Here is a 14,901-nt window from a genome sequence, read left to right as displayed (position 1 = left end):
CGAAATTTTCAATATTTATGCATGCAATATGTCCGATTTGAACCAAATTTTGCACAGTCTGTTACCTTTACCTAGCCTAGATCAGATCCAAAGATACTACCCATCGGTCCACTGTTTCTGGTACCTCCTCCACAAAGGGTCAACATTTTCAATATTTATAAGTCCAATATCAGGTGGATGAAAACCTATTATCTTTACCATCCCTAGATCAAATTCAAAGATGGGACCCATTGGTCCATTCATTCTGGCACCTCCCCCACAATTGGTCAACATTTTCAATGTTTGTAAAACCAATATCAGGCGAATGGAATGTATGATTTGAACCAAATTTTGCACAGTCTGTTATACTCACCTAGACAAAATCAGGTAAAAAGATGGGGCTCATTGGGGGCTCAATAACCTATTATCTTTACTAAGCCTAGATCAAGTCCGAAGATGGGACCCATTGGTCCACACCTTCTTTCATATTTCAAATAATTTAAAAAAAAATGTACTTCTTCTCCTGCAAAGAAATTGTCCACCATGAATATTCCCATTAATTACACATGATAATATTTGTATATGAGGATATACCCCCCGTCAGGCCAGGTCTATCTACTGATAAGATATCAATGTCAAATTTTTATGAAATTCCAAAATAACTGATACTGATTAAGAATAGTAATTTACGGCAGCCCTTATAAAAATCGTTGGTAAGGTCGCCTTTGTTTGAAATGCACTCGCAGGCTAATCTTCAATATCTGTAAACATTTTCTTTTATTAAATATATATATATATATATATCTTCACGGTATACTCCCCCCATTTTATTGTTGTCTTTGTTATTTGCTGCTTAACAGATTTATATATATATATATATATCCAGACAGCCAGACAAACAAACAAAAACATGATCACTAAAATGTGAAGAAGAGTATGACGACTACCCAACCCAATATCATAATCATCAGCAGCAGAAGATAGTAGAAGTAAGTTGTTCGATGTCCACTTGTTGTTTTTGTTTTGAGTTCAATAACACATTGCCTTATTTTAGATGATTGAACACAATGATGATTTGGTGACAAAAATAAATAAAATAAAAAACAAATTAAATAAACAAAAGCGAAATCACAGAGAGCAAGGGAGAGCAGAAGAATTAAAAAAAAAATATTTTTAATAACAATAAAAATGAGATCTGAATTTTAAGGTTTGTTATTTATAAACAATCCATCCATCCAGATCCGAACCCCACCTTGATTAACAAACAATACATAAATAAAAAAAACATTTTCATTCTTAAGCCATGCAGCCATAAACGGAAACTGTTCGGCCAACAAAAAAAAACGAGGAAAGAGGAAACATCGACGAAAAGAAAGTCCCAATAAAAGTTAAGGGCAAACACACAAATGATTTTTTAAAAAAGCAAAACAACAACAACAAAATAAAATAAAATAAATTATAGTACGCATTAAGTCAATAGTAAATAATAATAATAAAAATCGACTGTAGTGAAGTCGAGGAGTGAGTGAGTGACTCACTTCCAATGGCACAAACAACAAAATGCATTTTTTGTTGTTAAATAAAACATTCTTACACACATGCATGCATGCACATGCCTGTTGTTGATACTTTGTTGTGTTTTTCTAATTCTATGAAAGTGAATTTAGAAATAAATTATTATAAATTGTTAAAGCTTTGTTTTAATTTCAAATTCAATATTATGCAAGGGGAAATGAATATCCAGCAACAACAACACATAGCTGCATAATGTGACAGACAAGAATTGCACGTTTGTTAAGGGCGTAGTGGCATATTTTGATAAAAACATGCACCAAATATTTTTGAGACTATACAAAAATGGAGATCTAGGTACAAAAATTCCCTATAAGGAGGTTTCATCAAGAAAAACACTGCCAAAAAATCAATAAAAAGGGGAAAAGTGACCGACTACATGACTGTATATTCGGTATATAGGGGAGAGGGGGGCACCTTTGAACACTTTTTTCTTTCAAGCCTCTAGGCTTGGTTAAGATATTAGGTTGTTCCAAGTTATGTTCAAATCGGTCATTCGATTCGCCTGATATTGAATTTATAAATATTGAAAATGTTGACCCTTTGTGGTGGAGGTATCAGAAGGAGTGGACCAATGGAGTTGATCTAGGCTCGTTAAGGATAATAGGTTGTACAAAAAGTTTGCTTCAAATTGGACATTCCATTCGCCTGATATTGAATTTTTAATTATTAAAATTTTTATCCTTTGTGGGGGGAGGTATCAGAAGCAGTGGATCAATGGATCCAAACTTCAAACTTGATCTAGGCTTGATAAAGAAAATACGCTATGCAAAGTTTGATTCAAATCGGACATTCCATTCGCCTGATGTTGAATTTATAAATATTGAAAATGTTGACCCTTTGTAGGGGAGGTACTAGAAGGAGTGGGCCAATGTGTTCCATCTTCAAACTTGATGTAGGCTTGGTTAAGATTGTACAAAGTTTCCTTAAAATCGGATAGTTCATTTTCATGTTATTATAAAATTGATTTTTAGCACAATTTTGAACATTTTGTTTGGAAGGTACCAGAAGGAGTGGGCCGATATTCCCCATCTTCGAACTTAAAATATGTATGGAAGAAATATTAACATGTGCAAAGTTTTGATGAAATCGATTATTCCCTTCGTGCGCACCAGCCAGACAGACGGACATGTCTAAATCGACTACAAATTTTCTGAAAGGGATTTGTTGCAAAGAAACTTGGGGTCCAAAACCAATATTTAGATAAGGCACATTTTCACCATATCAACGTGTATATACCCTCCCTCATTAGCCATAAGTCTGAGGGTATAATGATTGAGAATGAAATGAGTCCCTAAAAACACTAAGTGTCCTCCACTTGTTTGGAAGGTCAAGGTCAAACTCACAAATACTGCAGTCAAAAACGACATACAATAATGTTTTAAAAAAAAATATTTTTTTATTACATTGTGGTTTTTAAGGCGGCCAACAAATTCAGTCATACGAAAAGGTCATTGCATGAACTTTAAGGTAGTGGCAGACATACAGTTCATCATTCATTCAGCTGGCAGTAATTTCCTAATTTCTTTGGATTGAATTTTAAATTCATTTCCATTTTTTTTAAATGGTAGGAAAATGATTTGTTGTCTTATTAAAAAAATAAAAATTAATATTGTTAAATGATACAGACGAACGGATGAGAATCTCTATAGACGAGCGGAAAGCAGAAAACAGATGATCGAATAGGAGTCTTTATAGAGAAGCTGAACGGAGTCTCTATAGACGAGCGAAAGGTCTGTGATTTTTATTTATATAAGGGTTATGGCTGTCAACATATACAGTCACCAGTCCTAGTTCGTTGAACCAATTCTCTTAAACTAATTCCACTGCTTTATAATTGCTAGAATCTCTTCTTGAAAGACGCTACAAATTGCCTGGTTTGTATGACATTTTGATAGAAAATTCATCACAGAAAACCCCTATCGTCCAGAGGAAGTAGTCCACCCGTCCAGTTTTCTCTGATGTGGGGAGAGTCAGTAAATTGCCTTCAAAAAATTCGACCTCATTCTTACTGAGGTATTTTTTCTGTAGAAAAAAAAATTCTACCTCATTTCACACTGAGGTATTTTTTTTCTCGAAAGAAAAAAAATCCGACATCAGTTTCCAAAAGGTCGTCTTTTCTATAGAAAAAAAAATAACTCATTGTGAACTGAGGTCGGATTTTTTCTACTGGAAAAAATACCGCAGTTGGAATTGAAGTCGGAAAAAATTCAAGTACAAAAAATCCGACCTCATTTCCCACTGTCGTTTTTTCAAAAGAAAAAAATCAGACCTCAATTTCCACAAAGGTCATTTTTTATAGAAAAAAATCGAACCAATTCCCAAAGAGGTATTTTTTATAGAAAAAAAAAATCAGGGAGTTGATTTCATCTCTCTTTCGTCCTTGCACAGACGGCAGTAATCCACCACATTGATTTCCAACTTAGAAGTAAGATATCTAATCCTGTAGTGACCTGTTATGATTCCCAAAGTTATTTGCATCTCTTTCTTGCTGAGAGAAAACAACGAAAACAAGAGCTGCTTATAGAAATAAACGACCTGATTGATTTTGAAGCTTTGCATGTCCATAGTGTGAGATCCTCCACGTTTCTCCATCTTTCATCCTCACTGCACTTCTGGCTGCTTGAAATTGAGTCAGTAAATTGAAGGGGTAAACGATTTATGATAGCTTTCAAAGCAGCGCTACTAGAGGCGGCAGAAATTTGGAAAGCTACAGATCTGTGTACACTACTTAAATCGGACATATAAGTTCTTTTTCGAAAATTTGTGTTTTTGTGTCTAGTAGGCCTGGTTCGGTCCTGCTTTTAAGTATAACCCACATTCTGTAAATAAATTGATTTTAAAGATATGGCTAGGCTATTTTTCCACTGAGGTAGCCATCATATAAAGGTACGCCTCAAATTTCGGAATTAAGTCCTTTTAAATCTTTATCCGCACCTCATTGAACCTGAAACTATATAAAGTTAAATATAACATATTTAAAAAAGAAATAATTCCCCACAAAAAGGATAATACCTGTTGTGTGGATAATGATGCTGCTGCTACTGACCACAAATAAAACATGGGGGACAATTAAAGGTCACTAGTATGTAATTGCACACAATCATGAACACATTCAACCCAGACCTTGAAATTATTTGACGCATCGAGGTGGGAGCCTAGGTAAAATTATACCCTATTAAGGCACTATAAAAAAATAAACGCCAAGGAAAAAAAATCGAGCAGGCTAGCGAGCTTAGCTCATATTAAGAAAACAAAACTTATTTTCATTCATATTCGTCGTATTGTTTTCTTTTTTCGGTTTTGTTCTTAATCAAAATCAGCTGCGCTGCCTGCTCTGTTCTGCCATTCATCTGCTGCTATTCATCTTCTTCTTCTATTGTTTTGTGTACTGCTGCATAAATAAAGTGAATATAGGCAAACGAGAGTTAAGAAAATGTGGGGGGCAAACATGTTTATCGAAAGAAAAAAAAAATAACAACAAAAGGTGGGGGTGGTGGTGAAACTGAAATTTGATTATGTTTATTATTTTTTTGTTTTTGCTGCTGTTGTTCATATTTACTTCTTGCGATCGATAGATAATAACAAATTTCACTTACATGACTGCTGAACTAATCCCCCGTTTTAGATGTAAATTTTGCAGGAGAGCTGGGTCGACGACTAGCCAATATGTTGTAATGAATTTGTTTTTGTTTCCAATTTTTTCGCCACTTTTCACACTAACAATAAATCACAATTTTGTTTTTCTTTTCTTCTTTTTTTGAAAATCGTGAAATTGTTTTTCTTTTCTATTTCTTTCTATTTTGTTAATTCTTCTTTGCTTTTGCTTGTTTTTATTTCGTATGTGTTTTTTTTCTTTTTTATTTTTTTCTAGGGTCTTTTGTCTTCCATCGCTGTCGTTGTCGTCGTCTGTCGGTCGGCCGTTTCTCGTTTCAATTGCGTTCAATTACGACCCCAAACTTTAGAAAATCCTTTCTCGTTTCGCTACCTTCCACTTCTTGCAACAAATAAATTTAGCTTTTAATGCTAAATAATTATTGTTTCCTGATTAAGCACACACATTTTATCCATTGAAATCTTCACAATTTTGCTGTAAATTTTATTTGTAATTCTCTCCAGATTCACTTTACACACCAGAAAAAAATATTCTAATTGAATTTAGGGTTGTGTAGGTCGACGTTTGACTAATCGATTGCAGCAACTTATCAATGGGAAAATACTAATCGAAATGTCAATTTCACATGTTTGACAGTCTGCTCGGAGAGAGAGAGAGAGAGAGAGAGAAGGATAGACATATTGATTTTATTTTTCTCATAAATTTCAGTTGTAGGAAATTATAATAGTGCAAGTTTTAGGGTTTGTCGCTAGAATAATATATAAAAATTTAATTATAGTCTTTAACTACATATCCCTAATCCTAATAGAACAGTGCTGTCAACATGATTAGTGTAAGAAAAACGCGGGTTTGTAAAACCACTTTAAGAGCGCGTTTAGACCACTAAATCCACTCGATTTAAAATGTCAATTCCATATCGTGTACGTCACCTTAGAGCGCGTTTAGATTACCTTTATATGCAACACCGCTATATCAAAAAGCGGTAAATATTTCGAGCTCAGTCGTGATATCAGCAGACAAAAAGGCGGATATGGCAAGCTTATATTCATACATTCTGGGTCTCCGATAAATATATCTAGAAGGCCCATAGGCGTGAATTTTTTGAAAAGTTCTCGAACGTCATTTCAAGAGTTCCTAGAAAGCGTGGCTTTTTAAAGCAGTTTTCGAGAGGTTCTAGAAGGCCAAAAGTCGTTTAATTTTAAAGCCTATAGGCCTATAGGCGTGGCTTTTTAAAGCCGTTTTCGAGAGGTTGTTGAAGGCCAATAGGCGTGGATCTTTAAATCAGTTTTGAAGAGGTTTTAGCAAGCCAATAGGCGTGGAATTTTAAAGAAATTTTTAAGAGGTTCTAGAAGGGCAATAGGCGTGGATTTCTAAAAGAGTTTTCTAGAGGTTCTAGAAGGGCAATAGGCGTGGATTTCTAAAAGAATTTTCTAGAGGTTCTAGATGGTCAATACGCGTGGATTTTTAAAGCACTTTTCGAAAGGTTCTAGAAGGCCAATATGCGTGGATTTTTAAAGCAGTTTTCCAGAGATTGTACAAGGCCAATAGGCGTGGATTTTTAAAACAGTTTTCGAGAGGTTCTTAAAGGCCAAAAGGCGTTGAATTTTAAAGCAGTTTTCGAGAGGTTCTTAAAGGCCAATACGCGTGGATTTTTAAAGCAGTTTTCGAGAGGTTCTTAGAAGTCAAAAGGCGTTGAATTTTAAATCAGTTTTCAAAAGGTTCTTAAAGGCCAAAAGGCGTTGAATTTTAAAGCAGTTTTCGAGAGGTTCTTAAAGGCCAATACGCATGGATTTTTAAAGCAGTTTTCGAGAGGTTCTTAAAGGACAAAAGGCGCTGAATTTTAAATCAGTTTTCAAGAGGTTCTTAAAGGCCAAAAGGCGTTGAATTTTAAATCAGTTTTCGAGAGGTTCTTAGAAGTCAAAAGGCGTTGAATTTTAAATCAGTTTTCAAGAGGTTCTTAAAGGCCAAAAGGCGTTGAATTTTAAATCAGTTTTCAAGAGGTTCTTAAAGGACAAAAGGCGCTGAATTTTAAATCAGTTTTCGAGAGGTTCTTAAAGGCCAATAGGGTGTCTTTTTTAACCGAAGGCTTTGAATTACAATTAATTAAAGTTTTTTCCAACATATTTGACTTCTCAAAAATGTAATTAATTTCCCACTTAATTTCTCAGTAAAACAAGCAAATTTGTTTCCCGAACAGTAGACACACCAACATATATTACACAATAGCATATTGTTCATATAACAATTCACGTATTTTATAATATTCCTCCGATAGACAACCTTCCATTGTCACCTTGCCGGTGTCAATGCGCCGCAATGCCAAGGAGCCATTACAACACCACAGTACACCACCAGAAAATTCCGAATTAATATTATTACGCATTAGCACCTGTTTGAAGTCGGATAATTTCAATTCATTAATTAGAACGGAATTGTGTACGGGAATTTCATCGGTTTCCAATGATTCGAGGGTGAGAGTTCTTTCTTCCGCTGTTGTTTCGGTAACATCATTATCTGTTTCCGAGTTTTGATTAGTTGTGGCGGGAGCATCAATGGCCTGGGTGCGCATACCAATGCGAGCATCAATCCATGCCACTTCAGCATCTTTGCCTTTTTGGAATTGCAATTGAGCTACAAGGCCCTCGGTAAGGCGGACTTGATAGATGTGGATTTCGGTGGTAACATCCACGGTCTACAAAATATAATATACATTACAAAAAAATTAATATAAAATGTTAAATCATTTTCTTACTTCTCCCTTGTGTGGTGCAAATACCCTAGCACCAATATTCTGCTCACAGTGCCGGGCCACAGCCATGGTGGCTTCTTCAATGCCATGCACCACAATAACACGTCGCGGCCGCAATTGTGACAATATTTTCAGCATTGATTCCCCATCCGATCGCCCCTCAAAATCTATACGTTGTATTTGGGCATTTATCTCTATCGTTTTACGCTGGACAATACATTTCGTTGGCTTCTCCAGTAATTGGACATCATCATCTGTCGTGGATTTTTCACCTTTTATATCTTCTTTTTTAACATTCTCCTTATTCGCATCTTCCATATTTACATCGTAGGCCACATCAGCAATGCGATAATCATCCAAATTGATTATTTCACCATATTCGTCACATTTGATTTTCTCTTCGTGGAATGGAAACATGACATGGTGGCGTTTGTTCGACTTAAAGAATCCCGTGTGTTGTTTACCCTCTGGCCTTATAACAATATCATGTTTTCCTGTTATTATACTCATTTCAATATCATCATCCGAGTCGGAACTGCTCTCCTCATCGACATCTTGTTTGACAATCAGACGATTGACCTTTTCGCCTTGGATGCGTAAATACTCTTCAAGTTCAGCGCCCTCTAATTCAACTCTACGTCGTATATCCAATTCTATTTTGCGGCCAGGTGTGTGGTTGTCGACCAAATCCATGGCCAGTGTACCCTGAGATGTACTGAAATTTAAAAACGTGAAGTTATTAGAAAATAAATTTAAGAATTATGTTGTTTTTTATAGCTCCCTTACCGTGATGTAAAAATAATGCTATTATTTGGATTTCCAGCCCACTGTACAAACAACTCTCGTGTATAACCACTTTCCATATCGGGTTCGCTGGCCAACACCACCTTTGGTCCTGGCAGCAGAGCAAGCTCCGCCAAATTATGACACAATTGCATATGCTTGAACTGAAAGGGATTATTACGTGCCCCCTCAAACGTCTTCATCAGCTTATCACTCATCCATTCAATCTGCGATTTGGCAAATTCAATCACATTATACGAGAAATTATTCAATAAAGCCAATGTGTATGCCATTAGGCCGGATTCTTTATTTTTCCACAATTGATCTAACATATGGGCCAATTCTAAAACCCGTCCCGCCGTATCAACAGCTATCAAAACATTTCCATTACCGCGCAAAGTCTGCAAAATGTTGGTCATAAGTTTTTCATCTCTGGCTCTACGCCGTGCCTGCTGATAGAGGGCATTAAATGCATCTGTTATCAGCAATGAGGGTCTCTGCAGTCGCTCCAATTCACAACCATTAAGATGGCGTTCCTTTTTGTGATTGAAATCCGTGGCATAGACAATATCTTCTTCGCCAACTTTAAGGATTTTCCATATAGTACCACCAATCATGTGTCCGGCAGGCAGTGGCGTTATTGCAATTCCATATGCTTTTCCCTTCAACGACACAGTTTGATTATATTTCAATTGGATAATTTTATCGAAAGCCGCATCCACATCATCCAAGGAAAACAAATCAAAATCATACATATTGAAGTGGGACATATACAAATCATACATAAACATCTGACCCATTTTATGTACAGGTATGGTGGCATAAATGGGACAATTCAAGCCCAATTTACCCACCAGATAGGGTAGAGCGCCCAAATGATAAACATCCGGATGGGACAGCAGCACAGCATCTATGCTATGGACATGTCTGTAAAAACGAAAAAGCAAAACAAAATTATATTTTTTTATTTTTCCAAGTTACCTTCCTCCTTACCTCTTGACTTCTTTGATAAAATTTGCATCAAACTTTTCATCCCAGCCACAATCGAGCATAATTTTGACTTCATCTATTTGTAGGATATAACATGGTGGTGTCTCATCCATAGCCCCCGAAACAGTATGCAGTTTAATAATAGAGGTCATTTTGTTTGTTGTGTATTAAATTTTTGGCTTTAATTCATTAAAAATTTATTAAATTTGTAATGAACAATTGTGGAAAAAAGGTAAACAAATGTATGCGGCTTTCGACTAGGGATAAGTAAATCGACTTTCGACTAATCGAATTTTTGTATTGAAAAATCAAAAAGTCGAAATTGATCGCAAAGTCGACTTTCGATTTTCCTTTAAATACTTGCAGACTTACAGCCAGTTTGTGTAAAATTCGAAACGAAACAATTCGAACGAATTACTTCCTTTAGAGTATATGCATAGAATCAATACAAAAATGTGTATAAGTCATTAATTTTTTAACCGATTTTTTTGATTTTTATCATTTTCGAAAGCTAATTTAATTTTCTTCCCCGTAATATAATAAAACTTATATGGCTTGATATCATAATTTCATCGTACAGTCCGAAGAAAAATAAATTTTGTCATTTTATGCGTTTTTTTCACATTTCAGCCGCTGTAACTCGGCCAATCCTCCACCGATTAACCAAATATATATCATGTTTGAAAGGAAAAATTGTACTCTTCGTTATAAAGGAAATAAGTTATTCAAGTTTCAAATGGAAAATCCATGAAACCACGTTTTTCTCTATATTTACCGTTATAAAATTAATTTTTGAAGTGATTCAGAAAAACCAAAGGTATTTTCGTGGTCCAGGGACTCCAACTAAACAAAATTGGTACATTAGAAACCCTGAAAAATGTTCGTGTCGCACAGTGTAATAGTTCAATGATAATAGACAAAAAACAGAAATTAAATGAAAATAATGTGTTTGAATGTAGATATCAATACGTTCAGATAAAATAGAATAGAACTAGAGGAATTTCAGGATATATTTGGACTGTTCCTGTACTGCAAGAATGTACGAGTTTTTACTATTTTTTTCGATATCATAAAGAAAAAAATTGTTTTCGTAGTAAAAAATAGTAGATTCTTGCAGTACGGGAACAGACCAATTATGACGTTATTTTTCGGTACGATTGAATGGAAATATTTTTTCAGAACACTAATACTTTTTTCGATCTTTATTGACCTTGCTCAATGCGACACAGTGGTGACCAACCTACCGGCATATCGTTCTTTTATTGAGTTTGAGGATCGCTTTGAGCTACAAACATATTTCTTTACAACTATCCCTAAATATATATTCCCCTATTCACGATGGATAGTACATTTTTCGAAAAACTTCCTAAAATTGAGTTACATGCTCATCTAAATGGATCACTGAAAATGGAATCAATTCAAGAATTGGGTATGCAGCTATACGGAGAAAACAGTGCAGATTTCCTAGGGCGGATACAAGAGTTTACAGCATTTCCCGAAGAAATGGATGCGGATAAATTATCCAAATGTTTTCAAAAGTTTGCATTTATGCATGAATTAACCTCAACCAAGAAGGGTCTTCAATTGGCCACACATTTGGTGATACGAGACTTTGCCCGGGATAATGTCGTTTATTTGGAGTTGAGAACAACTCCTAAGCACAATGAACATATGACACGTAAGGAATATTTGGAAACCATATTGAATGCAATAGAAGAGGCCAAAGGGCGTTATCCCGGAATATTAGTTAAGCTATTGGTATCCATTGATCGTTCTCAGGTTATTGAGGCTGCAACGGATATTGTCAACTTGACGATGTATATGAAGAAAAATTACCCCAATATTATCAAGGGTATGGATTTAAGTGGTAATCCGGCAAAAGGTAATTTCAATGATTTCATGCATCTCTTGGAAAAGGTCAAGGCTTCCGATTTGAAATTGGCCTTACATTGTGCGGAAATAGAGAATGAGAAGGAGACCCAGCAGATGTTAGATTTCAATTTTGAAAGATGTGGTCATGGCACATACCTAAGCGTACCACAACAGATGGAGCAGTGTAAAAGACAACAAATTACCGTTGAATGTTGTTTGACAAGCAATGTCAAATGTGGAACTGTCAAACACTACGAGGCACATCATTTTAAAACACTCCGCGATAATGGTATAAAGACAGTCATTTGTACCGACGATTGCGGGGTTTTTGATAGTACCTTAAGCCAAGAATTTGCCATAGCAGCCAGGGTATTTTCATTAGATAAAAATGATATCTGTGATTTGTGTATAAATGCCATAGATGCTGCCTTCTGTGATAACACTGAGAAGCTAGATTTACGTCAACAAATTGACCGATTTTTTGCGAAAAATAAATAACAAATTTTTGGTTTTTTTAAGTTACTTCGTTTATTTGAAAATCTTCATCTTCTTCGTTTTCTATGATATCATCGAAACTATTGATTTCAGCCGCGCAATCGCCGGATGATGAATGCTGTTCGTGTTCATCCATCAAATTATCCGAATCGATTTGCAGAATGGAATGCTTACGCATATGATGTACCAGTGATGCCCGTTTCATATAACTTTTATTACAAAAACTACATTTATGTTGTTTGATACCAGTGTGGGTGGTTAAATGATTCTTCCAATCGGATCGTTGCCGAAAACTTTTATCACAAAAGTTACATGGATATGGTTTCTCTCCCGTATGCGTTCTCATATGTAATTCCAAGAGAAATACACGAGTAAATTTTCTTTGGCATACGGTACACGAGTGTGGCCTTTCTCCGGTATGTGTTAGCATGTGAACATCCAAGTTACCTTTTTCATAGAAAGATTTTCCACAAACAGAGCAAGCGAAATCGGGCTGGCCGGTGTGTCTGAAAATGTAAAGCAATTATAATGTTTAGGCATATATTTGGGACAGAATGTATAGAGAATACAAGTTCATAAAAACCAAGTGGTCTGTATAGAGACCACATATTTTTTTCAAGACCAATTGGCATGTATAGGGACCATAGGCATAGGCTGCCAGACATGCATAACTCAAATTTCCGTCGAATAATATAATTGCTGCTTACCTTTTAACATGATAATTCAAAGATGATTGGGTCTTGAATGACTTTTCACAATATTGACATTGAAAAGGCCTTTCTCCTGTGTGGGTTCTCAGATGCATTCTTAGAGCAAAGGGTGTTTGAAAAACACGCTCACAATAAACACATCTTCGATGATTTTCTATGGACTCATTGTTATAATTTGTGTTTAATACTTTTTTCTTTTTTGTCTCGTCAACGGAGGCGGCAACATCATCACCATCCGAACTTAATTCCTTACAATCTTTGGCATGTTTTAATAATTCGATTTCCGAAGAAAACCAATGATCACATATCGTACAGGCATAACATTGTGTAAGGGCATGTGTCTTTTGCAGATGTTTTCGCAAATTAATGGATTGGACGAAGGCCGCTCCACAAATATCACATTTATAGGATTTTTGCTTTTTCACTTTGATGGGCATTGATTTGATGAATGCACTATTCGAAAGATCTATGTGTACTTGAAAATCATTTGATGTTGCTTCATAGTTTATAAGGGAAGAATCTTCTTCGACCACAATTTCATTGGTATCATCAAAGGCGGTAGTGGTAGCCAACACAGTTTCATCATTATTTTCTATTATTTCTTGGACAATATCCTCTGAATTACAATTTGGTGGAAATTGGACAACATCCATGACGACTTCCTCTTCAATAATGTTGGTATTTTCCAACTCCTCCACATTATCATCATCATGTGCATTATTTTCTATCAAAGAAAGTAAATTATCATTGGCCATATTCGATTCAGGGTGTTCAGTCTCAATTGTAGAATAATCATTTGCATTCATGGAGTACTCAATGATCTGCTGATCTTTATTATTGCTTTCATCCTCTTCAGCATCGCTGAGGTTAGGAACGACAACATTGCCCTCTTGTAAAAGGTCATCATAAACTTCTTTTGATTTGGCACATTTATCACGAAATTTTGCTGCAATTAGCAGCTCTCGGGTACATTCTTCACACAGATATTTTGGAAATATATCATTGTCTGTAATCTAAATTAGAGGCAGTGAAGTCGGAACTTGTTTCGAATAAACTAAAATAGAAAACAACACCCACCTGAATGCCACCACATTTTTCTAGCAGAGCGCTAAGACTAGTTTCCAGATCTTCTAACTCATCGAAGACATTAATTAATATTTGTTGTTCTTGCAGACAAACTCTGCATGTTAATTCATTTATGCTAAGCATAATTATAAATTATTTTTCTTAATATTTAATATTTTTTGTATTTATTTATATTTTCCTGAGATGAGTTCAAAAAGCGAATTCACTAAATGGAAATGAACGGAACAATACAAGACGCGAGTAATGATGCTATCCATTGCCGAGTTATCATTTTGCAGTGAATAGCCAATTTCTTAACAAATATCAATAGGTCTGTCTGTTTACTCCATATTTATAATTTGTAGCAAGACCACAGGCCAATTGGCCTATATAGAGACCACAGTAAAATCTAAGGGTTCTGAAGTCTTCCTTTGGTGCAAATTTCCCTTATTATTAAATCGTCGTTAAAAAAAGGGATCGGAAAAAACAAATTTAAACGCATTTTATATTAATGCTGATAATTAAATTACATTTTGTTTATAAATATACAAGTACCGTTTATTTGTCGTCAATAATACATATATGTATATAATAGATTATTTTTTGTTTGTTTATGTTTTTATTAATACATTTTATTTGTTTTTATTATAAAAAAGCATTTACAACAGAGTGTTGACACGTATTTGTTTGTGTATATATTTTTCCTTTTTTTGTTTTGTTTTATGATTTCAATTAAACTGTCTTAAGTAATAATAATTATTATATAGTTTGTGTTGTTTTTTGTTTGTATATATATATTTGTTGTAGTGTATGTTTTTTATTCTTATTCTTGTTATTCTTCTTCTTTGCCATCAGTATTAGGTTTGTTTTTTAATTTATATTTATTTTTGCTTTTAGCTTATTATTAATTAAATATTGTTTTTGTTGTTGTTGATTTTGTTTATTTTATTATTGTTTATCTATTTATGCAGCATATACACATTATTGTTGTTGGTTGATTTTTGTATTGTTGTTGTTTTTTAGTTTGCATCCATGTATATATACCACACATATTTAAATTTATATTTATA

The 14,901-nt window shown here is 34.8% G+C and overlaps 4 protein-coding genes across 4 annotated transcripts in view; 2 read left to right on the top strand and 2 right to left on the bottom strand.

Annotated features, from left to right (window-relative positions):
- LOC133332628 (small ribosomal subunit protein eS25) overlaps nt 1-14,901 on the top strand; it is a 56,079-nt gene that overhangs the window by 1,480 nt on the left and 39,698 nt on the right. The gene's annotated exons all lie outside the window — the stretch shown is intronic.
- LOC133332632 (probable cleavage and polyadenylation specificity factor subunit 2) lies at nt 7,383-9,847 on the bottom strand. The gene is made up of 4 exons (XM_061541020.1): nt 9,693-9,847; nt 8,703-9,626; nt 7,920-8,631; nt 7,383-7,859 (listed from the first exon to the last, which is right to left on the bottom strand). The coding sequence occupies exons 1-4, from the start codon at nt 9,839-9,841 to the stop codon at nt 7,383-7,385; spliced, it is 2,262 nt and encodes a 753-aa protein (XP_061397004.1). The 5' UTR covers nt 9,842-9,847.
- LOC133332606 (adenosine deaminase-like protein) lies at nt 11,028-12,059 on the top strand. Its single transcript, XM_061540989.1, has one exon. The coding sequence runs from the start codon at nt 11,028-11,030 to the stop codon at nt 12,057-12,059; it is 1,032 nt and encodes a 343-aa protein (XP_061396973.1).
- On the bottom strand, nt 12,076-13,975 carry LOC133332605 (zinc finger protein Xfin-like). Its single transcript, XM_061540988.1, has 3 exons — nt 13,844-13,975; nt 12,764-13,779; nt 12,076-12,562 (listed from the first exon to the last, which is right to left on the bottom strand). The coding sequence occupies exons 1-3, from the start codon at nt 13,973-13,975 to the stop codon at nt 12,076-12,078; spliced, it is 1,635 nt and encodes a 544-aa protein (XP_061396972.1).

This window comes from Musca vetustissima, unplaced genomic scaffold (genome assembly GCF_032173495.1).
Source record: "Musca vetustissima isolate MV318-11 ecotype Yass unplaced genomic scaffold, APGP_CSIRO_Mvet_v1 utg2910, whole genome shotgun sequence".
In the NCBI taxonomy this organism is placed as follows: domain Eukaryota; kingdom Metazoa; phylum Arthropoda; class Insecta; order Diptera; family Muscidae; genus Musca; species Musca vetustissima.
The sequence above is the reverse complement of the archived record's forward strand: the minus strand, read 5'-3'. Positions and strand labels throughout refer to the sequence as shown.